General features: G+C 52.4%; 1 protein-coding gene across 2 annotated transcripts in view; it reads left to right on the top strand.

The window, feature by feature from the left end:
* Positions 1-24,255, top strand: part of TRIO (trio Rho guanine nucleotide exchange factor) — a 353,804-nt gene extending 329,549 nt beyond the window's left edge. For both annotated transcript variants that reach the window (XM_047857219.1, XM_047857283.1), the window contains 16 exons: positions 124-213; positions 784-876; positions 1,602-1,652; positions 1,974-2,051; positions 2,993-3,184; positions 5,239-5,416; positions 7,679-8,514; positions 12,501-12,748; positions 14,425-14,563; positions 15,301-15,328; positions 15,535-15,697; positions 15,965-16,086; positions 17,365-17,443; positions 19,142-19,342; positions 22,068-22,206; positions 22,755-24,255. In XM_047857219.1, coding sequence (XP_047713175.1) covers positions 124-213; positions 784-876; positions 1,602-1,652; positions 1,974-2,051; positions 2,993-3,184; positions 5,239-5,416; positions 7,679-8,514; positions 12,501-12,748; positions 14,425-14,563; positions 15,301-15,328; positions 15,535-15,697; positions 15,965-16,086; positions 17,365-17,443; positions 19,142-19,342; positions 22,068-22,206; positions 22,755-23,303 — 3,186 coding nt within the window. In that variant the 3' untranslated portion in view covers positions 23,304-24,255. The remainder of the gene's footprint in view (positions 1-123; positions 214-783; positions 877-1,601; positions 1,653-1,973; positions 2,052-2,992; positions 3,185-5,238; positions 5,417-7,678; positions 8,515-12,500; positions 12,749-14,424; positions 14,564-15,300; positions 15,329-15,534; positions 15,698-15,964; positions 16,087-17,364; positions 17,444-19,141; positions 19,343-22,067; positions 22,207-22,754) is intronic.
* Positions 24,256-24,510: the final 255 nt, after the last annotated feature.

Genomic DNA, 24,510 nt, shown 5'->3' with positions numbered 1-24,510 from the left:
CGGGCCTGAACCACGGTTTTAAGAAAATTCCCTTTATGAATGTGCTGAAATGTGCATGTACTCTTATATTCTAGTTGAACTTCCAGTTGTTTTAACCCATCTGTTTGCCTTTTTCATTCCTAGGAGAGAAGGTTGCACATGTACATAGTTTATTGTCAAAATAAACCAAAGTCTGAGCACATTGTCTCAGAATACATTGATACCTTTTTTGAGGTAAGACCCAAGATGGAAACAAAGCATTTCTGAATCTTTTGTTAAGGCTGATGTCAAAAATTAAAATACCATGTTTGCCAGGAACGAAGCAAGTCTCAGGAAGTCAGCCTCAGTTATAAGAGTTCTGAACCTGTTCCTTTCCTGTAAGCCAGAGAAATGAGTAGGAGTTCAGCCTGGGCTTGTGTACTCCCTTAGCTTTCAGAAGACTGGGGTCGTCGTTAAAATAAAGGGGTTTATTTAAGCAGTTTTGAACCTAAGTCTCATTACAGATTCAGAATAACTCATGATCTAAACGTTTAGCCTAAAAATAAAACGTGTTTGTATGAATAAAAGAAAGCAATTGAAAGAAGGTCTTTAAACAAGGAAAAAAGACTTTTACAAATAGCCCTCGGACGTTGAAGAGGCCACTCTGAGAAGTCGTGCGGGCCTGGTTGGGTTTCGTGCGGCGTGGCCGTCTTCCCCACTGCCTTTCCTGCCGTGTAGTTAGCATTTCCGACCGTTAGACTGACTTGGCAACCGCCTTTTGAAAGACAACACTTAAGACCTTTCTTTTCTCCTTTAAAATCCCAGGACCTAAAGCAGCGTCTTGGCCACAGGCTGCAGCTCACAGATTTGCTCATCAAACCAGTGCAGAGGATCATGAAGTACCAGCTGCTCCTGAAGGTGAGGGTTTGCTGGGTGCAGACTGGGAGTCTGGCGTTTGGTGAGAAGGCCAGACGAGTGAGGGGAAGGAAGTTTGGGCAGGTGAAGGGACTCTTTCCTGTGAAAAAATACCCAGCAGTCTTCTTCTGATTTTAAATATTTCAGAGTAAATTTCTTAAAATCTAATAAGGCACCTTTACATCAAGGTCTGAATCAAAATGTTAGTTGAAGTGAACTTTTTCCTCACCACAGAACCATTTTCCTGGCTCTGTCGACTCTATATGTTCCCTCATCTTCCTGGGGTCCTGGGTTAAATTCAAATGTCAGTCCCCACCTGTTGCTTCTTTTGGCTCTGACAGGGCTCAGGACCCTTGAGTGGTTTAGATTTCTAAGCACGATTCAAGGCAAAGCCACACGGTTTTCTGGGACAAAAGTGACTGTTGAAATGTATTGAGATTCCTTCGAATACGAATATATAACTTGGAAGCTGGGTATCTACAGAGATCAGAGCTGTCTTGGAGTAAAAGAGGAGCCATTACCTGCTTAGATTTGGTTGATTTTGCTCTGCTACAGCTTGAAATCCACCTAAGGGTATCTTTTCACCAAGTTATTGGGAGAAAGAACTGCGAACACGCAGCTCAAGCGCCTGGCCCGGTGCCCGGCACATCAGGAATGATTCAGAAGGTTAGCTGCGTAGCTGCTGTGTGATCATCGCCCCTATCATGTTCTCTCTGTGCTTCTTGCAGGACTTCCTCAAGTATTCCAAAAAAGCTAGCCTGGATACATCAGAATTAGAGGTACCTACCTCCCCACAGTGTGCTGGCCCAGCTTTCCCCTAATCCCCCCATGTCTCCCATGTCTCCCAAGCAGCCCACTCCTGGAGGAGTCTGTCCCTGGGGCCTTGAGTCCCTCCACTGGGATGTGCCCTGTGTACACGAGGGGGTGGGGAAGTTGGGAGGTGGACTTGGGGGTGGATGTGAGGGTGAGCACACCAGCCCTCCCCGGAGGGCGATGACCATTGGTGCTATCTCTCACGCGCTCTCTCTCTCTCTCTCTCTCTCTCTCCCCCCTCCCTTCCCTGACCCCCCCCCCCCCCACACACACACACACACCTGCAGAGAGCGGTGGAAGTCATGTGCATCGTACCCAAGCGGTGCAACGACATGATGAACGTCGGGCGGCTGCAGGGATTTGACGTAATGTGCCTGTTGTTTAAAGTCACCCCTCTGGCTTCTGTCACTTTCTCTGGTCTTGGATTATTTATCTTCCCAGTAGAAAGTTGATCCTTTTGCCTGGTTTTCTGTCTTCTCTCACTTTACTTGAACCTGATTGATATTTTCTTTCAACTTTTTTTTGGTGCATTTGATTTGCTTTTTGAGGACCTTCCTCTGCTCAAAGCCCAGCGCCTGATGGTGGAAACAGGCAGGACTCTGCTTTGTCTCTTGGAGCCTCTGGTGCTGTAACAGCAGAGTTTCCTTCCCCGGCAGGTGGTGGGAGGCAAGGGGCCCCTTGCACATCCATCGTCCCTGGGAGCTTGACTTCAGGGCGGCTGTGTTCAGTGTTACTCTACCAGACTTCTCTAGGAGTTGCCAGACCAGGCATATTATACGTTGCCTATTAGTACCTTAAAAGACATTCAGAATTTTTTAAAATTCAACTACTGAGTAAGGAAAGAGGACAAGTTTTTGCTTTTCTTGCCTACTGTTCTACTAGAGAATTAGGGTTTAAAGTTCGGGCTCTGTGGTTCTCAAGAAAGCACAATCTCCTGGAGGGCTTCTGAAAGCACAGGACCCTGTGTCTTTCTAATGGGTCCTGCCAGGGTGCCCGTGCAGCTGGCACAGGGATTGCGCCTTGACAGCCTGGTTCAGTGAACTATTTATACACTTTCAATCCACCTTGTCTTTGATTGTAACAGAGGCCAGAGACTCCTACAGAGGTTGGCAAGAATTTTGTCTAGATAACTATTCTGTTGGGGGCTAAGAACTCATTATAATTAAAGAAAATTTTAAGCTCTTTAATTAGTAGAAGAAATATACATTATTCTATGGGAACAAGAAAGGAAACAGAACTTCCTGTATCTTAACTTAGAATGCAATGTTCTCTTCTCTTCCTTTGCACCCCCCCCCCCCCCTTTTAGGGTAAAATTGTTGCCCAGGGCAAGCTGCTCCTGCAGGACACATTCTTGGTCACGGACCAAGACTCGGGACTTCTGCCTCGCTGTAAAGAGAGGCGGGTTTTCCTCTTTGAGCAGATCGTCATTTTCAGTGAACCACTTGATAAAAAAAAGGGCTTCTCCATGCCGGGATTCCTGTTTAAGAACAGCATCAAGGTAATGTGTGTTTGTGTGGACACACGTACCCGTCACGCTGATGAACTGTTTCCTTTTCAGTGATGAAATGTCTTGATCCTTTGTTTATTAAATGTTTGGAGAATTTCCTCAGATATTTTAGAACTTGTAAAAATTCACTCCATCCCTCAACTGTCTGCGTTCTGAAGTGGCTGTTGTCTTGCACGCATCTCTGTGTGTCCACAGCCGTTTCTCGTCACGGTTAAACATGATGAGAAGACCTTGTCTGGGTTCGTTCTTGTGTACCACCATTCCTGTGACCACGTACAGCTTAAGTTCAGAGTCACGGATGTGGAATATTGCTCTAAGACCAGAGCAGAAAGCTTTCCCAGTGTCTTATTCTTTGCCTCCAGCCGATGAGGACACACTGAGCCATCAGAGCTGGGCGTGGGGCCACAGGGGTAGATAAGACAGGCAGTCTGTGCCCTGGAATAGCTTGTTCTCTGAGGAAAGAGAAACACAAATAAGTAAACATAAGTAAAATAATTGCAAACGGCCCCGAGTCCTATGAACGGGACAAACCAAGGGCAAGGCAGAATAAAGCAGAGGAGGGGGCTTGAGGGCCTAGCAGATGGTCCCTGGGAGATGCAGCCTGCTCACCCACCTCTCTCTCCCTGTTCTTTCCACGTTGGCAGCCGTGCAGCCCTGAGCTCAGAAAGGAGGCGTGCATCCCTGTGTTAGAGCCTCCTACCATCTGAGCCCTGAGGTCTCAGCACCCAGATGGGACACCACACCATCCAGCTCCCCGTCAGGCTTCTGGTGGCCACCTGCAGCAGCCTCCCTGCTTCCCCTCCCTTCAGGCTGGGAGAGGCTCTTCTGCCCAACAGCACGTGGGAGGCATCAGGACTGGGCTGCATGAAGCTTCCGGCCTCTCCTGCCTCCCACTGTCCTCCGAACGTCTTCCTCCTGACAGACTCTCCACTCCATTCCAGCAGCATAGAAACTCTCTATATGTTCTTTTCCATGTCCTGCTTCTGTAAAACTGTTTTACATGTGATACCACATATAATTTCATAACGCGTTATACTAATAGTCAGGGTTTTTGGTGTTTTTTTTTCTTCAAAGTTAATTTATCCATTTTGAAAGAGAGGGACAGAGAGAGGGAATCCTAAGCAGGCTCCACACAGTTGGTGCAGAGCCCAGCATGGGCCTCAAATCCGCAAACCACAAGATCATGACCTGAGCTGAAATCAAGAGTTGATGCTTAACCGACTTAGCCACGCAGATGCCCCAGTAGTCAAGTTTTTACAATGGTGTCATTTTATTTCTGGGGCAGAGAAGTCAGGGATACACAAACACCGGGTCATCATAAAGGAGTCAGAAGACCGGTAACTCCCAGGCCCTCGCTTCTAGTTAATATTCAAGCACTTAGTTAAATTCTTGGGAATCCCCTTGTCCCTGAGTTAAGAGAATCACCGAAAAGCATCAAGATGATGATATCCAAGGCAATAAAGATGACGGCTCAACCAAAAAAGTTTGTTTCAGTTTTGACATAGGATGAGCTTTACATCGCACCTAGCTGCTGGGAATCCATGTGCTTTCGTTGTTGGCGTTGTAGTAAAATACACACAAATTTACCACCTTGGCCATTTTTCCGTGCACAGCTCAGTGGCATTAAGGACATTAAGTACGTTCACATGGTTGAATCAACCGTCGCCACTGTCCATCTCCAGGACTCTACTTATCTTGCAAAACCAAAATTCTGTGCTCATTGAACCACCACTCCCCATCCCCCCCACCAGTCCCTGGCACCCACCATTCCACTCTCTGGCTCTATGAATTTGACCACTCAAGGTACTTCATCTAAATGAAATCAGAACCGTATCTGTCTGCTTGCGACTGGCTTATCTCACTTCGCGTAATGCCCTTGGGGTTCATCCAAGTTGCGGCATAGGTCAGACTGTTCTTTTTAGGGCTGAATAGTATTCCCTTACTCATTCCATAGCCCGCATTTTGTTTATCTGTCCGTCAGTCAGTGCACGCTTGGGTTGCTTTCACCTTTTGGCCATTGTGAATAATGCTTTAATTTTTTTAAGGTGAGTTGCCTTTGCCTGGAGGAAAACGTGGAAAACGATCCCTGTAAATTTGCTCTGACATCGAGGACGGGTGGTGTGGTGGAGACCTTCACTCTGCACTCGTCCAGTCCAAGTGTCCGGCAAACATGGATCCATGAAATCAACCAAATTTTAGAAAACCAGCGTAACTTTTTAAATGGTAACGTGTGTTCTTGTTTTCTTTCTAGAAATCTACACATTTCTATTTCTGTTTCGCTTCTCTCTACTATTACATACCTAATAAATGACAGGACATATTTAGCACAGACTGTGTTTCAGGCACTGTTCTAAGCCCTTGTTTTATTATTACTTCATTTCCTTTTCACAGTGACCCCTGGTGGCAGGTACCACTATTATTCCATTCTACAGATGAGGAAGTTGAGGCACAGAGGGGATTCGTAATTTATTTCAAGCCCCACAATTTCTTCATTGCAGAGTCAGGATTCCAAGCAGGCCAATTGGCCTTGGGCACATGTCCCACACAGTCTCTCACATCATTTGTGCCCTGGAGCCCTGTCCTGGGAGGGGAATGCTTGAGAAAAACTGAGGCAGCAGACAGAGGTGGCCCTAGATGTCGGAGACATTTCTCCAGTGCAACTTTGAAACTTGGGTTGGCTGGCGTTGCTCATCCATACCTGTGGAATACCTTGCATTGGAAAACAAGACATATTTGTCCTTCCCAGCTTCTGTGACATGAGTGATTACAGAGGAGCCAGCAAAGCACCTTAGGGGACATGTCTTCTCCACAAGGAGATGGACCATACTGGCCTTTTTAGAGCGTTCCTTTGACTCTTTATGTCGGCGACTGCTAGCTTCCCTTTGTGATGGCTGACTCTGACTCTGGCTCTAATTTGGCGATCATTGAAGAGCTCTGAGAATTCAGCCAAAAGCTAAATACTCATCTGATGTCTTCTCTCATGTCTGTGTTATGTCCCAGCCCAGTAGGATGTTGTAACTTCTTTGTCCCCATAAAACCACCTTCACACCTCACATGACATTCCAGAGCCAGGAACACAGGCAGTCAATGAAAAATCAAGGGCAAGGTATTTTGGGCCAAGAAGAGGTCAGCTGCCTGGGTGTTAACTCAAGCAAGACTGATCATTTTTTACATTTGTAGTTGGAATTGGATACATGGGGCTAGTGGGGGCCAGGGGACGGTCCCTGTGTGTGTAGAAAAGTTTCGCACCTAGGACAGTGAGTCAATGCAGGCCTCTTTAAATGCGTTGTTCTTAAGTGATGCCTTCATTAAATGCTAACCCATAGCATGTAACTGTTGGGAAATCTCTAAATTTTTACCATCATCTTCAAAATAAAAGGAACTGCCTCCCAAACAGGAAGTCTGTGTAGACCATGCTGTTAAAGTTTACTAGACACTCTCTTCAGTCTAGGCAAAGTCCTATTGTGGAGGGTTGAGCACCATCAGGAATGCAGTGGGGGCTCTGGGCATGTCACATCTCTCCCTCTCGCCCTTTGTTCCAGTGAGAGGTCATGGCCAAGACAGACTTAGTAAAAATGTCATTCGGCTCCAAAATGCTTGTTCACACATGCCCGATGTCCCCCCAGACAGGAAGGGGTTCTAATTGTTGTATTTCTCAAAAGTTTTAACACTTTAAGAATTTGTGTTCGTATTTCCCCCATATCTTACTTGGCATGTTTCCTTCCGTCCCTGCGGACGATTACGTAACAAATGAAGCCATTGAAGTCAGGAGATGGGACAGCTACTGGACCCCCCCCCCTCCCCCCCCCCCCCCCCCCCCCCCCCCCCCCCCCGTCTGTCTTTGTTGAGCTCTTTTCCTTCCCTCCCCTCTGGTGCCAAACCTGCAAAGCAGGGGTGGTTCCTAACACCATCTGTGTGCCCTCAGGGTAACCAGGGGTATTCCTGAACTCTCAGCAGCTTCTTTGCTCTCTGGGTTAAAGAAGACTTTTGTGGCTTCGGGCCTGAACTCTCCCACTGGTAGGAGCCCGCTGCTGCCTGGGATTCTCCCCCAGGGCAATTGGACTTCCACTTGGCAGGGATGCAAAGTCTCTGCTTGCCGCTCCTGGCTGTTAAAAGTCAGTCCCACAGTGGCCCTCCTGCCCCCTGGACTTGGCCTTCTCTGCCCCCCGCCCCCAGCCGCTCACACAGGCACACCTCCCGTGATGGAGTCAGTGTCAGTTGTTTATAAGTAGGAGAGTAGCATTCAAGGCCTTTGCCTTTTCCTTTGCTGATGGATGGTGTCATTCTGCCACTTCCAGGATGGGTGGCTGCTTAAAGGTCGAGATGGCTGGCTACCAGTCACATGGATGAGCCACGACTTGAGGGGGGCGGGTATTCAGGACCTGCATATCCTTTTGATTGTATCCTGTGCCTTTCTCCTTTGCCCCACGAGGATATTTTTCTTGGCGTCCTGACAGTCTCCTCTGGGTCTCCCCTGTTTTGCAGCATTGACATCACCAATCGAGTATCAGAGGAACCACAGCGGGGGCGGCGGCGGCGGCGGGGGCAGCGGCGGGGGAGGGGGCGGCGGCGGCGGAGGCAGCGGCGGGGCCCCCAGCGGCGGAGGTGGCAACCCCAGCGGCGGCCCCGGCAGCTGCAGCGGCCTCCCCAGCTCGAGCAGAAGCAGACCCTCCCGGATCCCCCAGCCTGTCAGACACCACTCCCCCGTGCTGGTCTCCTCTGCAGCCTCGAGCCAGGCAGAGGCAGACAAGATGTCAGGTACGTCCACTCCCGGCCCTGCACCGCCCCCTCCCGGCAGCAGCCCCGCCCCGGAGGCCGGCCCCGGCCAGGCCGGCAGGCGCGCCCCGGGAGAGCCCGAAGGCCCCGAGCGAGAAGCGGAGCACATCCCCAAGATGAAGGTGATCGAGAGCCCCAGGAAGGCCTCGGGGAATGCCGCAGGCGCCGGCCGCGATGCGGACGCCAGGGAGGCGCGGGCCAACCCGGAGGACAGCCGCTCGCGGAGCAGCCTGGGCTCGCTGCCCCTGGGAAAGCCCAGGCCCGGGGCCGTCTCGCCTCTGAACTCACCTGTGGCCACCGCATTCCCTTCTCCCATCGGCAAGGAGCCCTTTCCCCCCAGCAGCCCCCTGCAGAAGGGGGGCTCCTTCTGGAGCTCCATCCCCGCCTCTCCCGCCAGCCGGCCGGGCTCCTTCACCTTCCCGGGGGACAGCGACTCCCTCCAGCGGCAGGCGCAGCGCCACGCGGCCCCCGGCAAGGACACGGACCGCATGAGCACGTGCTCCTCGGCCAGCGAGCAGTCCGTGCAGTCCACGCAGAGCAACGGGGTAAGAACGCCCGGCAGCCTGCGCCCGCCCGCCCCGCTGCCTCTGTCCCGCCAGCTCTTCTAAACCTCCCCGTGGCCGCCGCTCTCCTCCTACTAACTCCCGGCTCTCCGGCTCCTCCGGCGCCGCCCGCAGAGGTCGGAGCCCGCCGACGCCCCGCGGGCCTGGACGGCGCGCCTTCTAACCCTCCTGCCGCGGGGACAGCGCTGCTCTCGTCTCTACTAACTCGCTCCTTGCTTTGTGTGTGTCTCCTTAATATGGGAAGCAGATCGGTACCTTGCGAACGCAGCGCCTGTGCGTCTCTCACACTCTCTGACCAGCAGAATATCTCGGAACTTCCTTTTTACCCCTGCCTTCCTCACACACGTTTTTTAGAGGGGTCAGCGTCCCTGCTGTTTACCTCCTATTTCAATTGGAATCTGTACACTTTCAGCTTTTTGCTCATCGCTTGGTTGTGCTCTTTTATGCCTTAAATTATCTTTGCAGCGTTTTTGACTCACCTGCTGAAAAAAAAAAAAGTCCCTCGAGAAAACTTCCAACAGCAATTTACAGCAAACTAAGCAGACAAAATAGGGGGAAAGGAATCTCTCCAGTGGAAATGCTTGCTTCCCCCAGTTTCACTCTGGAAGAGAGAGAGACTGCCTTAGCGCCTCTGGAGCGCGGGCTCCTGCTGGCGGGGAGCGAGGCGGAGGCTGGATGCGGAGCGACCTGCGTTCTGCCCGGCAGGGGGCGCGCTGCGGGCGCTCCGGGCTTCCTCGCCCTCTCCTAGGCCCGTTGCCTGGGTCGTGTCCTCAAGCAGAAAGGTTGCTGTGGTGGGGTTTTCCCCCATTTCTGTGGCTTCCTCACTATCCTCCCCAGCTGTTTTCCTACACGGCAGATGGCCTGACCTTTAACACTTTCCTAAAGGCATGCGTGAGGGAAGAGAACTGTTCTAACGAGTGTATGTTTGATCGCTTTATAAATTTTTAAATACATTTCCCTAAAAGGGTCTGTGTCTCTCATTATGAAAACGAATCTGGCTTTTGCATGTCTCTCTTCTTTCCTCTGGACTTCTATGAATGCCTTGTTTGGGGTGACGTGGCCTTTTCTTTTCCTTCTACTTGTTACATATATTGTTAAACTCGATCTTTATACTTAATTGAGAAAGCAATCAGGAAGCGGGTCTTGGTACGTTTATTTACCCTTGACTCTTATTTGCAAAAACAAGCGGTCGGGGCAGGCAACCTCTGCAGTGGCTGTGGCCAGTGTCCTGCAGAGTAGCCTGGCCCCCGGTTGGGTATGAATTGCTAGGAATGCAGGTGAGCAACTTCAGCCAGAGAAAAAGAGGCAGAGGTCGCAGGATTGCCTGCCAGCATCTGGTGGAATACTCGGGATGCGGGCATGGTCTTACAGCTGAGACCCCTCCTACGAATTGGGCTCATCCTAACCTGGACACTCCCCGTAAGCAACCGAGGACCTTTCAGAGTCTGTGCTTCAGAATGAACCTCAACTGCTCCAGCACAGGGCAGCCCGTGATGGTCGCTGGGCACCCATGAGTGCACAGATAACAGTCACCACCTGGCTCCCTCCTGGGATGTTCACCCTGAGACAAAGGCGTAGTCAGTCACATGTGACATATATCCCGGCTTTAGGCTGCACAAGCTGCCTCTGCCTCTCGCTTTTTTTTACGTGGTAGGTAACCTGGAACGGGAAATTGCCAGTGTTTTAGATGAGTCAAAGTGCCTTACAGAGATGCCCTGGAAGGCTGGGACGACCACCAGAGGCCTGAATGGGGATTTGAAAATGTCCTCTAGGATTCTTAAGTATTTCAGTTAAAAGGAACCATCGCCCTGCCCCATTTCTGCCCATCTGGGCCATCTTATCCTCCTGGCAGGTCTGCTTTGACCACCTTCCTCCTTGACTACTTCCATGGAACTGTCTGCACTCACAGCCAAGCAGCTGTGCCTAACCCATGGCCTGGGTCCTTCTTCCTCCTTTAATGGGCACCTTCCAGAAAGTCCTGCTGAGAACAGGAGTGGAGTGGATGTGGACCAACCCAGACAGTGACTGTGCCAGCCCCCAAATGTGGATGCACGATGTCTCTGCACCTGCCCACCTGGGCAGCAATAGAAATGCAACCCTGCCTTCGTCTCAGAAGCCAGGTGGCCCGTGCACATTCCTAACCCCCACTCTGTAAGGGGGTAACGATTGTGCCAGCTGGGAAGGCGGTTTTGAGCATTAAATGAGATGGATTTTAAATGCCTGGTACTTAGCCTGGTTCATAGGGCGTGTTCAGAAAATACCAGTAGCTGTTGTTATTGTGGCAAAATTAAGAGAGCTTTGTATGCGTTATTGCCAAAAGCAGCTATGCCACATAAGTTGCTTTTCGTTTGCGTTCTCTAGCAAATTTGGCTTCGTAATCTCAAAATTATTGGGTATTGCTATATAAGTCAGAATCCTAAAGTACATGCTCAAAGAATACAATGGCAGAAATGACTACGCACAGCCCGTAGCCTGATGTGGACAGCACGGGCATCCACGAGGGGCAGGTATCCGCAGCCAACTCCACCAAGACAGGAACAGAGCTTGGCACTCCGCTGTGTTTCCCTTAAATATCCACTGCGGGTCTGGAGCCCTGGACCCTGGAGTTCTCCGCCCGCTGACTTGCTAATAGCAGTCGGCCGTCCTCTGCCGTGTGCCCCAACACCAGCCCGGCAGCCCGGGCTGACCTGTGTGAGGCGGGATTGTCCGGCAGGCACGACTGCACCACCCAGGACCTGCCCCAGGCACCTAGGAGCCCAGCAGAGGCTAGTGTCCTCGAAGCCCGGGGGATCCGTGAACGTCCTGACGGCGTCGTTGGCGGAAGCCTCTGAGAACAAGCAAGCAGGAACAGGGTGCCTGATGCCCCTTCCCACGTCCCACCCGTTGGTAGAGGGGATTGAGCAAGAGCTAGCTCAGGATTGGCCAGTGGTGTCAGCTTCACCCCCTCCCCCGGAACAAAGGGGTCACTTGGCAAATGACAGCTTGAGACAAACACTGCCATTTGTGTGTCTTCCGCTCAGCAACTAACGCCACTCGGCCCGCGGGCCTAGGTAGGTGGGCTTCAGAAATGATCTCTGTTTCCCTTTTGCCATCTTGCCTCGTTGAGTTCCTAGATAGGTATTGCGCGTCTGCTGCCTGTCAGTCACTGTGATGGACGTTAAGGACACACAGTGGATGAGGAGGTCAGGTACTACCAGGAGGACTTCAGGGTGAGAGGAGCATAGGCTTTCCCACGCCAAGGTCCATTCCCGAAGCTTGAATCGTGGGGCCCACGGTGTCCACAGCTGCCCTGCCGTGCTGGGTACTCTGTGTGTTACTGTGGCAACGGCACCTTCCCGACGCTCGAGTCACACAAGCTCCTGGAAGGGCCACTCACCGAGGGACACGAGTGGCTATCCTTAGGAGCAGGGCAGTAGACAATTTACTTTTCAGGTATTGCTCATTCTTTCAGAAGGAAAGGAATAAAAGGTGACCGTGGTGAGGCATGTCAGCAGCTCGGCCGGAGCCGGCAGCCTGTGCTCTGAGTGAACGTTTTCTTTGGCAGATCTGGGGCCACTCCGTGGTCTAGTGTGTCAGCTGGGGAGCTACTCTTGGGGCTTTTTAATTTAATAATGCTTTTCTAGGTGAGCGTGGTAGTCCCCGTGACACCCCCACAACCTAGATCTAAGGCAGCATGGCACCGGCAGGAGGACTGAGCCATTCCTTTGAGGTGCAAGGAAGATGGGGCTCAAATCGTCTCCCAAAAGCAGAGTGTCGTCACTGCGCTGAGTCGCGTTAGATTGTCGCTCACGTTGCTTTCTAAGTTTTCGGTGATCGGGAAAGAGGCACAGAGTCCGCTAACGAGAGAGTGGCTCCGAGTCTGTGTGGTGAACGCTGCTCTGGGCCGGCACGAGATGGCGCCCACGGATGACATCACATCTCGTTTCAGTTCCCCTCTGCCTTTCTCTTTGTCCTCCCTCCCACTCCAGAGTGAAAGCAGCAGCAGTAGCAACATCTCCACCATGTTGGTGACACACGATTACACGGCAGTGAAGGAGGATGAGATCAACGTCTACCAAGGAGAGGTCGTTCAGATTCTGGCCAGCAATCAACAGAACATGTTTCTGGTGTTCCGAGCCGCCACTGACCAGTGCCCCGCCGCCGAGGGCTGGATTCCGGGCTTCGTCCTGGGGCACACCAGTGCAGTCATCGTGGAGAACCCCGATGGGACCCTCAAGTGAGTGCCCGGTGGGCCAGCTGAGGGGACAGGGGCCCGAGCGCGCACGAGGCCCGGAGGCCCCGCTAGAGAGCCGCGCCATCGTCCATCCGTGCGAGTTCATCTCCAGGCGCGGCACGGAACCCCAGAGTGAAGACGGGGTGGCCTCTCGTCTCTCAGACTTGTTCTGACAGGGTCTTTCGATAACCTGCGTTTGCAGACACAGCTTTTTTTAAGCCACTGAGTAAACCACAACAATATTGTAGTCCCCAGTATTCTGGTTGGGGTGGGGGGGACTCTCCAAGGACCCCTGCCCTCTTAGCAGGCTATGCTGAGGGTGCATCCATGAAGGTGCTCGTCTGTGAGCTGCAGGTAAAGATCTGTGTGATGCCATTACTATCGTGCCTCACGTATACTAGAAGGTTTCATTCCACTACGAAATGAGACTGGGTTTGCTGTGTTAAACTTTAAAAAAAAATTTTTTTTAATATTTATTTTTGAGAGAGTGAGAGAGAGAGACCCAGCATGAGTAGGGGAGGGGCAGGAAAAGAGGGAGACACAGAATCCAAGGCAGGCTCCAGTCTCTGAGCTGTCAGCACAGAGCCTGACGTGGGGCTTGAACTCACAAACCGTGAGATCGTGATGTGAGCCAAAGTCAGAAGCTTAACTGACTAAGCCACCCAGGTGCCCCTGCATTCAACATTTTTTTTTTTTTAAAGAAAACGGAATTCAGGTGCTGATTTAAAACTTTGCCCTTCTCTGAATCTATTTGGCTGTGATAGAGGTCAGCCACATGGCTTCTGGGAATGGAGGCATTGCAGGAATTTGTGATTTCTGAAATCCCCAATGACGGTGACCACGGTCATGCTCCTGTCCAAGCCCGGCAGGACCCTTGGCGGGGTGTGCGGCACACCTGGATGGCACCCCAGCACCACCCCACACCTCTGGGCCTGGAGCTTGCAACCCCCCGGGGATGCTAGGCTTGAGCTCAGGCTGCAGAGGGTCTCTTCCATAATGATCCCCTTGTCCCGTCTCTCCTCGATATATAGAAGTACTTTATCTTAGTACATTATTCAAGAATCCCATTTTGTACTTTGTTTTATCAAAGGGTATTCTTAGGCCTTGTATTAGGGTTCTTCAGAGAAATAGAGCCAATAGGAGCGTGTGGGAAGGAGGCAGGTGTTGTAAGGAACTGGATCATAAGGTTATGGAGAATTATGAGTCCAAATCCACAGTGTAGACCAGCAGGCCGGGTGCCCATTCTGCTAAAGAATTCCCTCCAGCTCGGGGAAGCCAGTCTTTTTGTTCTACTTAGGTTTCCAGTTGATTGGAGGAGGCCCACTCACCACGTGGTGGAGGGCGGAGTGTTTTACTTTACCAATTAAAATTTTAATCTCGTCCAGAAACACCCAGAACAACACTTGATCACATCTCTGGGCGTCAAACGGCCAAGAATTGACCATCATCATGGCCACTTCTGTATTTTAGTCCTTAACACTTAAGAATCTCTTGGTTTCCCCTCTGGTTTTTAAGACTCAGGGTCAGGTTTCCCTCAGCAGAGCACACTGTTCCTGAAGGAGCCTCAGTCAGCCTGTGTCCCCATAGGTGAGCTACTCAGCTCTTCTCTGATGTTCTCAGGAATCACTTGCCGAACACTGGGAAGATGTAACACTAACAATGTGTTACTTTCCCCCTAGGAAGTCAACATCTTGGCACACAGCACTCCGTTTAAGGAAAAAATCTGAGAAAAAAGATAAAGACGGCAAACGGGAAGGCAAGTTAGAGAACGGTTATCGGAAGTCTCGGGAAGGACTCAGCAACAAGGTATCTGTGAAGGTGAGTCTGAGCGTCTCCAGGAACCCGTGTCATTCCGAGGGGGCAGCAGGGGGCCTGGCGCCCAGCCTCGCTTGCCACGCCCTGCCTCCCACCAGCCGCCCGCCAGCAGGGCTCCGGGCACAGGTGGGTACACTTGTGCGGGGAACCAGGGACACGGAGCACGCCTGACCAGGTGCACGTGTAGCTTACAAGGAACACTGCCAGCTGCCCGGTGAAGCAGAAACCAGACCCTTGCAAGTACAACGCTGCAAAGCCGCTGTGGCGCTGACTTCATCCGGGGGCCGCCTCAGCCTCGCCGGCTCCGGCACATTCCCTTGGCAGTCGCTTCAGTCAGCTTGGTTCCCGTGGTGCGACTGCCTCAAACCTGGGTTGGGGAGTGGTTGCCTGGGGAGAAAAAGTCTCCCCCAAAGGGAACGCGAGGGCTCTGGGCCAGGGCACCGGCCGCCCTTCAGAAGGAAGGGGTGTGGGGACCAGCTGGACCCAGCCCACTGGATGAGAAAAATGGGCATTTCTGAGGTTAAAGGGCGTTGATGCGTTTGTGAGAAGGAAGACAAAAGCTCATCTAAATTTGGATGAGTGCATTTAAAGGCGATGAAAATGCGCTGTTTCGATACCCACGAAAACCAAGTTGTATTTCCACTCATCTTTCAGTGATAATCGTAGCCGGGGAATAAACTCAGTATACCTCAAAGCAGTTCTTGCTTCTGGTTAATATCTACATGCTTTTTCCATTTCAGCTTCTCAACCCCAACTACATATATGACGGTGAGTTCTGTTGTCTGCTTCCTCCGGTCTCGCAGAGCGTAGGTCTATGGGGCGTGGCGGAGAGGCCTCGGGTGTGCCGCGTGGAACGGGTTTTTTGTGGCGCTCCGGGTGTGGGCGGCAACGAGGGCCTCATTCGTTTGTTAGCGTTGGTGGGTGTGGGAGGGGAACCAAGGGTGACTGGTGTCCCTGACTCCTCTCTCCTGCAGTTCCCCCAGAATTCGTCATTCCCTTGAGTGAGGTCACGTGTGAGACAGGGGAGACCGTTGTTCTTAGATGTCGAGTTTGTGGCCGCCCCAAGGCCTCGATCACCTGGAAGGGCCCTGAACACAACACCTTGAACAACGACGGTCACTACAGCATCTCCTACAGGTGAGGGTGGGTCTCGCTGGCAGTGAGCATGACCTCTAGTCACTGTGACCAACACTGTCAAACTGCTTACTTAGCTTTTGCACCCTGACGCCTCCCACGAGGGCCCGTTTCATCCGGGGTGCGCAATAAAAATTAAAATTCCACTTGAAATTCCTTGGCAATACTCGCTCTCGGAATTTCCTGTGACCCCAAAGGGGGGAGGGGAGGGGTGGCCACTGGGGGAGCTGCCCCTCTGTGACCCACGGTGTCTTGTCACCTGTACGGCAGTGACTTGGGAGAGGCCACTCTGAAGATTGTGGGCGTGACCACAGAAGATGACGGCACCTACACGTGCATCGCTGTGAACGACATGGGTTCGGCCTCGTCCTCAGCCAGTCTGAGGGTGCTGGGTAAGCTGCTCCCCAAGCTGATCTGAGGCCCAGAGGCCCCGCCCCTACACAGACCGCCCCACATACTCTGAAGTGTTTGGCAACAGTCACTCTCGGGGCCTTCCCAACAAGAGCTACAAGGGGCAAACCACGGTATCTAGGACATCCCGGGGAGGGACACGGTGAAGGCCGCTCATCACCGCCCCGGTGCCAGCCTCTGGGTTGGAACACGGCACATTCCGTGTTCTTAGTGCTCAAAACACATCCTCCTATTTGATTTCTCTTTTATTCAATTCCTGAGTTGACACTTTGGCTCTGAGAGACTCTCCTCCAAGCTGGTCTCATGTGGACTATGAGAGGAGAGGAAGAACTGTGGCTGAGGCTCTGGGCCTGACTTAGACCCTAACGGCGTCCCTCCCGTGAGTGCAGGGGACCAGGGTGGGACCTGCGTCCCTCCGGTCCAAAGCCCTTGCTCTCTTCACTGCCCAGCAAGGCCTTGTTCTCTCTCCTCAGCTAGACTGAGCTACTGGAGGCAGAACCCATGTCCTGGGCCTTTCTAAGTCTCCTCTGGGTGCACTTGACAAGATGCTCAGGAGGCAGCACGTACCCCTTGATTTGCAACTACTGCTTTGGCAGAAGGCCAGCTTGGCAGCACAGGACCGCTGACTTTTGTCACGTGTCCCCCAGCTGCACCAGCTCAAGGAACCTGCTTCTGAGAGCAAAACAAAAATAAAACCCTGAACTAAAAGGTGCATTGAGTTCAGGAACACCCTGTGTGTAGACAATGAACAGAATTATCTTAGCATTTTTATCCTGTGTCTCTTCATCCCAGATATTTTAATCTCATTAAACCAGAGAAAGGGAATGTCCTGAATTTCTCAGATCATGATACAAAGAAGAAAGAGAATCTTGAATTTAAAAATGAAGAATCACCGGTGTTGTAATTTGTAAAAGAGGCCACAGAAACTATCCAGGTGGTTTTTGCTTTCTAATAAATCAGTAGCACAAGCTAAAGGCACTTGGGGAGGTGGAAGATGCCACCTTGGAGACGCGAGTTGGAAAATAATGGAAAAGGCAGTGGGTGTTTATTTCTGTCACGTAAACCCATCTCGTCCTCATCCTAAGTCCCAGCCTGTCGTGTGTATTTTATGCTTTGGGCACATCTTCATTCCGATGAGCCACAGCGGACATGCCCGGCAGCCACGGTGGCCGCCATGTTGGACAGCGCAGGCCTAGAGACCCCTTCCCCCAGTAGCGCCGCAGAAACCAAGCTCAGGGGAGGTGCTGCTCTTGTTACAGGTCCAGGGAGTGATGGGATCATGGTGACCTGGAAAGACAACTTTGACTCCTTCTACAGCGAAGTGGCTGAGCTTGGCAGGTACAATATAAAACCCAAAGCCCCTTCCGGGAGAGCAGAGAGTAAGACATAACTCACCACAGGAGTAGATAAAATCAAGTGGTGTATTTTGCTACCAGTTGGCAGTTATAGGAGTTCTATTTGGAAGGTAACCTGTAATTGCCTTTCGACAGTAAACACTGAGGGTTCAGACGTTTTCAGCTCAGATTCCAGGAGACAATGAAGGCCTAAAGCCATAAGCCATCCGTTCACGCAATGACTCAACTCCTCTGCTGTGCATCTAGGACCGAACCAGCTGTCGTGTCCTTGGGAGAAGTTGGAGGAGAGTCGCTCAAACCCTTTTTGTGGGACTTAATTCTCCTTTGGAGGCTCAGCTAGGAAAGGCTGAGTGTGCCCGGCAGACTTGAGTTGTCTGTGGAGACGTGCATTGGAGATGCGGGGCATGCTTGCATGAGCAGAGAGAGGGGCTCCTCTCTTCCAGAAGGGCAGCCAGGGCTCGGGCGGCGGTCAGCAGGGCCCTCAGGCCCTCTGGCTCGACTCTGCTGCCCATCCACACGGCTCTCCTCCGCTTCTCCAGTCCTGACCCAGGCAGCAAGAAGGTCAAAAGCATGACAGCTGAGCTTGTCGCTTTTAAAAAGCTTTCCAAGAAACCCCCAGAGTGGCCTCCTCCATTTGAGTGGCTGCACTGGGTCTCGTGGCTCCAGCTACCTGTGCACATACCTGCGTGTATCAGGCTGACCTGTCTGTCCTCTGTCCATCGCTGCACGGGCACACCACTTGCTGTCTCGAGGCTGCGCTGACTTATCGCTTCTGGCCACGTGTGGAGTGATGGGGCAGCTATCCGCTGGTTTCTCCTGGGCTCAGTTGGCTGGGACGCTGGGCCTCTCTCCACATAGACTTTCGCCCTGGGCTTCCTCACGTGATGGCAGAAGCCGCAGGGCCTCTCAAGGCTCGGCCTCAGAAATCAGCGGCCGCGCTTCTTCCACGTTGTGTGGGTCAGAAACACCACCGGCCAGGCCAGGTTCAAGGAAGAGAAACAGACTGCCCTTCTGTGGGAGAAGTAGCAGAGTGGTGTGGCCGTTTTCTTCCCACCACAGGGTGATTTCTGTTCCTTGCATTCCCCAGTACTCCCCAAATTTCATCCCATCCTATGGTAGCGGGCTCAGATTTGAGGTCCAAGACCCTATTTTCCAGGTTGGGTCAAGGTGCCACTGAGGCTTCTTAGGTGTGGCTCACTGGGGACAGCTCCAGAGGCCGTGGGTGCCGATGAGTGACCGGCCCCACACAGGCGTCCTGCAAGTCAGGCACTGTGACAGCAGTGATACTCCTTTCCAAAGCGGGGCACAGGGTGACTAGGGGCCACCAAGTGCATCCCAGGCTTCTTGACATGGTGAGGAAGGCTTTCCATGACAGCAGAGGTGGAGGCTGCCTGGTTGGTCTCACATGTCACTTCTGCCGAATTTGAGGTCAGGAGGTCACACAGGGTGAGGAGATGGAGTTTGCCTCTAGGAAGGAGAGGAGACGCATGGCTGAGGGGCTCGGAGATTGGCAGGCTTCCTCAGGGTCGTCGCGGGCCATCGTTCCTCCACGAGTGGCCAGGGAGGGCAGGGCCTGTGGACAGGGGAGGCTGCCCCGCCCCCAGTCCATTTAGGTTAACAGTTTCTTGTCCATGACAGACTCAGAGTCGTCTGAAAGTGACCTTCTTGGCATATTTTCCAGGGGCAGATTCTCTGTCGTTAAGAAATGTGATCAAAAAGGAACCAAACGAGCAGTGGCCACTAAGTTTGTGAACAAGAAGTTGATGAAGCGTGACCAGGTCACCCACGAGCTTGGAATCCTGCAGAACCTCCAGCACCCGCTGCTTGTTGGCCTCCTTGATAGCTTCGAGACCCCCACCAGCTACATCCTGGTTTTGGAAATGTGCGTACACATCCCCTTCCCTCCCCATCTTGGGAGCCTCTGCCTCAACTTTAAGTGATCTTGTTGTTTGTTCTCTAAGAAGGGCAGAGAGTGGCATTTGGGGATCCACAGAACGTGTAAAATACAAAAGAAAAGCCTACTGTCAGAGACCACAGTTCTAGAGCTTTCCAGTAACGGTAGAAAGAAGTATAGTCTTTAGCGTGCGCTGTCCAAACGAGGGAGCAACCAGCCTAGCATCAGAACACCCCAGCACTGCCCAGGTTCCCTCTGGGTGTCGGCCTGGAGATGCCACCTGGTTCACGGGATCCCCCAGAGGCCCGGCCTCTGAAGACTCATGTGCTGCCGGGGGCCCAGGGTGGACTCACTAAGAGCTCTCTCATCCCCGATGCTTTGGGCATCCAGTCCTGCCCCTCAGGGCTCATGCCCACCCCCTGCAGGATGGTCAGGACAGGGGGAGGGGGGCACCTCTGGCCAGAGCAGCTCCCCTGCTCCCCGTGGCACTCCAGGGCCTCAGTGCCATCTCAGCGAACACGTCAGTCATCTGAACAGTGAAAACTGTGACCCGAGAGCATCGGTCCTCACTCGGGGGCAGTGTTGCTCCCCAGGGGACATTTGGACATGCCCGGAGACTTGCTTGGGTTGGGGGTTCCCCTGACATCTAGAGGGTGGAGGCCAGGGATGCTGCCCAGGATGGCCCCACAGCCGAGAACCATCTGTTCCAAAGTGTTAGCTGTACGGGTTTGGGAAGCCCACCCTAGAACATTCTGGCCTCTGTGAAATACAGGGGCGTTTAGCTGGGTTTAAATACCTATTCCTTCTTTTTTTACTAGGGAGTCCTTTCATATATTTACATGGATTTACAACTTCTTTCCACTGGTAAAAGCAAAATATTCTGTGCCACTTAGTAGTTCCTTGATGCATTCTCAGGGGGACAGAGTAGGACAGACAGGAAGGCCTCCTCAGAGCCTCTAGGACACATTCTTCCTGACAGTGGGACTCGGGCTCTAGGAGCCCGTCGTTTGCAGGGACCCCTTCAAGGCCCTGTGTTTGATTTTTCTGTGTGTTGTATTGCTTTTTGTAAAGAATTTGGAAGTGCCTTCAGAGGGCAAGGCCGGGGGAGGGCATGTGTCAGGATCATCTCCCCTGCCCCCCCCAGGGTAAAGCTCCTGCTGGAGTGTCGGGGGCCTGTCGCAGCCTCCGTCTTTGGAATAGCAGACATGTCAGATGGCAGAGGGAGGACGGCAGGCCCCCGAGACGTCCCCCTACGCTGAGCGTCATGGGCAAAGGGCACGTCGGGGGACTTGGGGCCTGGGCACAGCCCAGTCTGGCTCCTGTCTGTGCTCCCTATCTCATTGGCTCTGTACCTGGGGCTCCTTTCTCAACCTTAGAATTTTTAAAAATCTTGTAATGGGGCTTGTTGTGGCACTAAAATGACGTCCAGGCAGAGACCTCAGTACCTGGGAGGCTCCTTTCGGACTTGAGATGCTGGGTGACTAATAGCTACTGATCATCTGGGGATTTTTCAACAAAAACTAAAGTCCTCATCAAAAATTGGCAAGACGTCCGTTTCTGGCATAAAATTTACGTGTGTTCAGCTGTCCTTTCTTTTTAGCGGAAAACTAAATGGTTTGGCCTCACCATACTGTTAATAGGATTTTTTTTCATAGCAGATGTCTTACTACCATATTCTCCTTGATGACCTTGTTATTAGACAAATGGCTGGTTTCCCTAGAAGTTTGTTTTGCAAGCAAAGGGGGCAGCGTAGGCTGGGGTTCGGGGAGGCCGGGGCCAGACCACCGCATTGCGATTGTGGCCTTCAGTTGAAGAAGCTGGCGTGAGGACTAAGTGAGCTGACGGAGAGGGTGTCGTCCCTGGCACGCGGGCAGTGCTGTGTCAGCGGCTTTTACATCAGCAGTGATTCAAAGTAGGGAAGCCTTTTGAGTCCCGCATGAAGTGAGAAGCACCAGCTACCCACACGGGTCGGCAGGTAGTTCCTTCGGCTTCCAAGCTCCCACTTTGGGGACATGGAAACAGGGGTCATTTTGATGGAAGGCACAGTTTCAGTTACTGTCAAGGCTTCTATCCTTACAGATCCCAGAAATGGTGGGGAGGGGGCAGTCCTCCCTCCCAGGTCACAAGTGAGCAGGGTGACCGCATTCCTTAGAACTCTTCACGGCTCCCCTCTGAGTTCTTATTTTAAAAGGTGCCCAGGAAGACCGTGAGCTCGGCGTCTGTGCAAATGCCCGGATTCTGGGTGGAGCAGGCTTGTCATGCTGTGGAGCCCAGGCATTAAGACCAAGTGGCTGTTTTCTCATCACCCCGTGACATCAGCTCTTACATTATCCCATTTGGCCTTCCCATCGCCCATTTTATAGGTGGTAAAACTAAGGCTCGGGGAGGTGGTATCACTTCATTCTATCCAAGAGCAGATGGCTTGCCCAGGCCGTCTCCTCGGTGTCTCAGAGGCTGGGCAGGAGCCCACATGTGCTGCTGTCTGCCTCCCCACTCCCTCTGGGGGCTGAGCGACCTTGTTCCCTGCTCGCATCCATAACGAGGTTGGAAAGAAACGACCCTCTTGATAGAGTCGCGCCTTTAGGTGGAGGTACGATTCCGAACCCCAGCCATGTAGGACGTTAACAAGGGGCCCACCCGCAGCCGCCCGTCTCCTGTTACGCAGGAGAGGTCAGCGCCGTGACGAGCATCGTGTGCATTCCTGCCTCCACAGGGCTGACCAGGGACGTCTCCTGGACTGTGTGGTGCGATGGGGAAACCTCACCGAAGGGAAGATCAGGGCGTATCTGGGGGAGGTTCTGGAAGCCGTCCGATACCTTCACAACTGCAGGATAGCGCACCTGGACCTCAAGGTTAGTGGGCTTCCCGGGGCCGAGGCCGGCGTGTCCGAGCACAGGGCCTCTCAGCTTCTGCACTGCATCCAGGCCAGGAGGCCCGGGGGGAGGGGGTATAAGTACGAGGAGGTGGGTAATGGGCACACGGGTCTCTAATCTCCACTTTTGAGATTTACTTTTGATGCTATAAACGATCAGTAAAGTACTCTTCACACATCCCGTGAGTTCCGGAAAGTTCCTGTGAGTTTCGTGAGGCTGGTGTGGGACTGGTTCAGTGGCAGCTGAGAAAGGAAGGCGAATGTTTCTGTTAGTGCCAGGAGTGAGAACAACACCCAGCTTCCTAAGCCAGGGCCCTTCGGCGTGGCGACTCCACCCCGGTCTCCCGAGAGGGCTGTCCCCGACAGGCGATGCTGACTCCTCTGTGGGCCGACACGCTCCAAGTTTCGTCCCGTTTTGCGTGTGAACAGTCTCTTCCAGTCGGCCTCCTGGATGCCCGTTGAGCATCGCGTTTGTTAAGCGTGGGATGGGGACAGATGGAAATGACCTTGTCTTATCCTGTCTCCTAGCCTGAAAACATCCTGGTGGATCAGAGTTCGGCCAAGCCAACGATCAAACTGGCTGACTTTGGAGATGCTGTCCAACTCAACACGACCTACTACATCCACCAGTTGCTGGGGAACCCCGAGTTTGCAGCCCCCGAAGTCATCCTTGGGAACCCCATCTCCCTGACCTCGGATACATGGAGTGTCGGAGTGCTCACATACGTGCTTCTCAGTGGCGTGTCCCCCTTCCTCGACGACAGCGTGGAGGAGACCTGCCTGAACATTTGCCGACTAGACTTTAGCTTCCCAGAGGACTGCTTCAAAGGAGTGAGCCAGAAGGCCAAGGAGTTCGTGTGTTTCCTCCTCCAAGAGGACCCTGCCAAGCGTCCCTCGGCTGCTCTGGCCCTCCAGGAGCAGTGGCTGCAGGCGGGCCACGGCAGTGGCAAAGGTGCGGGCGTCCTCGACACGTCCAGACTGACTTCCTTCATTGAGCGGCGCAAACACCAGAACGATGTTCGACCTATCCGTAGCGTTAAAAACTTCTTACAGAGCAGGCTTTTGCCTAGAGTCTGACCCATCCTGAAGTTCTCTCTCATTCTCTTTCACCTGCCAATCAGCTGTTAATTTGAATTTCGAAGAGAAACACAAACCAACATGACTGATGAGCTGCCGTACGTTCATCGTGTGACAGTGCGTTCCGGGTGAGCTGTGCTCGGCGGTGCCCGGGGCTCGGGAGCACGCTGTGCTGGGGTGGAGGACCTTCTCGCACACGCTTCGTGGGCGGAGACAGCGTTGCTGTACCACAGTCTTTTATTCAGGTTTCTGCAAAAAAAAAGAAAAGAAACTTTTTTAAATACACACGAATAGAATTTTGCAAATTTAACATTTTCCAGGATTTATTCAAGGACACGAAATGCCTATGTTCAACCACTGGTGTTAACGAACAAAACAGAGATACTGGACACCCTGGGGAGGACTCCCCCCTCGAGGCGGCCCCCCCCCCCCCCCACGGCCTCGTCCAGAGCTCAGGGTCCACCTGGCTCTGAGCTTTCCTAGCCGCCGGGTCCGCGTGCGTCTCACCGGGACGCCAGACCAGGCTCCTGAAACGTGCATTCAACCTCAGACTTTTGCATAAAACTAGAATGAATCGTTCTGCTCTGATGAAATGTAGGCCTTATTTGTATATAAGACTGGTCCTGCCTTCGGTCTGTCCTTCCCTCCTGTCCCCCCCTCTCCCCCCACCCCCACCGCCCAGGGCTTCCTTTGGAGGAGGTCAGAGGGTTCTGCCCATCAACCCAGGACATCAGGTTGGGTCCCACCCCGATGTCCCCTCCCCCTGCTTCCCACCCCCAAGCCGTCAATCAGATTGTCGAGCAGTATACAGTCAGATGAAAATACTGTAAATGCACTCATTGGGGTTTTTTTGGTTTTATTTCATATCATGTGCAATGTTGTGGCTTTAACATTTTATGCAACTATTTATGAAGACCTCTGTTGTACCTGTAATAAATACATAGAAAAAGCACATACTTCGTACAGTGAGCTTTATGGTTTTGTGCGTGTGTCGGGGGCGGGGGGGTGGGGGTGGAGCCCTGTGCCATCAGTTCAAGGAGATTTAACTCTGCGTGAAATTTGTCAGTTTCGAGGACTGTAAAAAGTGATTTCATACTCTGAATATAAAACTGGATAATAGGGTAATGTTTTCAAATTTATTATGCTATTATTCAGAATGCCAAAGTATTATTTTTTTTCCCAAAATCGGTCTGGCCATTTACTACTT

The sequence above is a fragment of the Prionailurus viverrinus genome, chromosome A1, assembly GCF_022837055.1.
Source record: "Prionailurus viverrinus isolate Anna chromosome A1, UM_Priviv_1.0, whole genome shotgun sequence".
NCBI classification, from domain to species: domain Eukaryota; kingdom Metazoa; phylum Chordata; class Mammalia; order Carnivora; family Felidae; genus Prionailurus; species Prionailurus viverrinus.
This window is presented reverse-complemented; position numbering and strand designations above follow the sequence as displayed.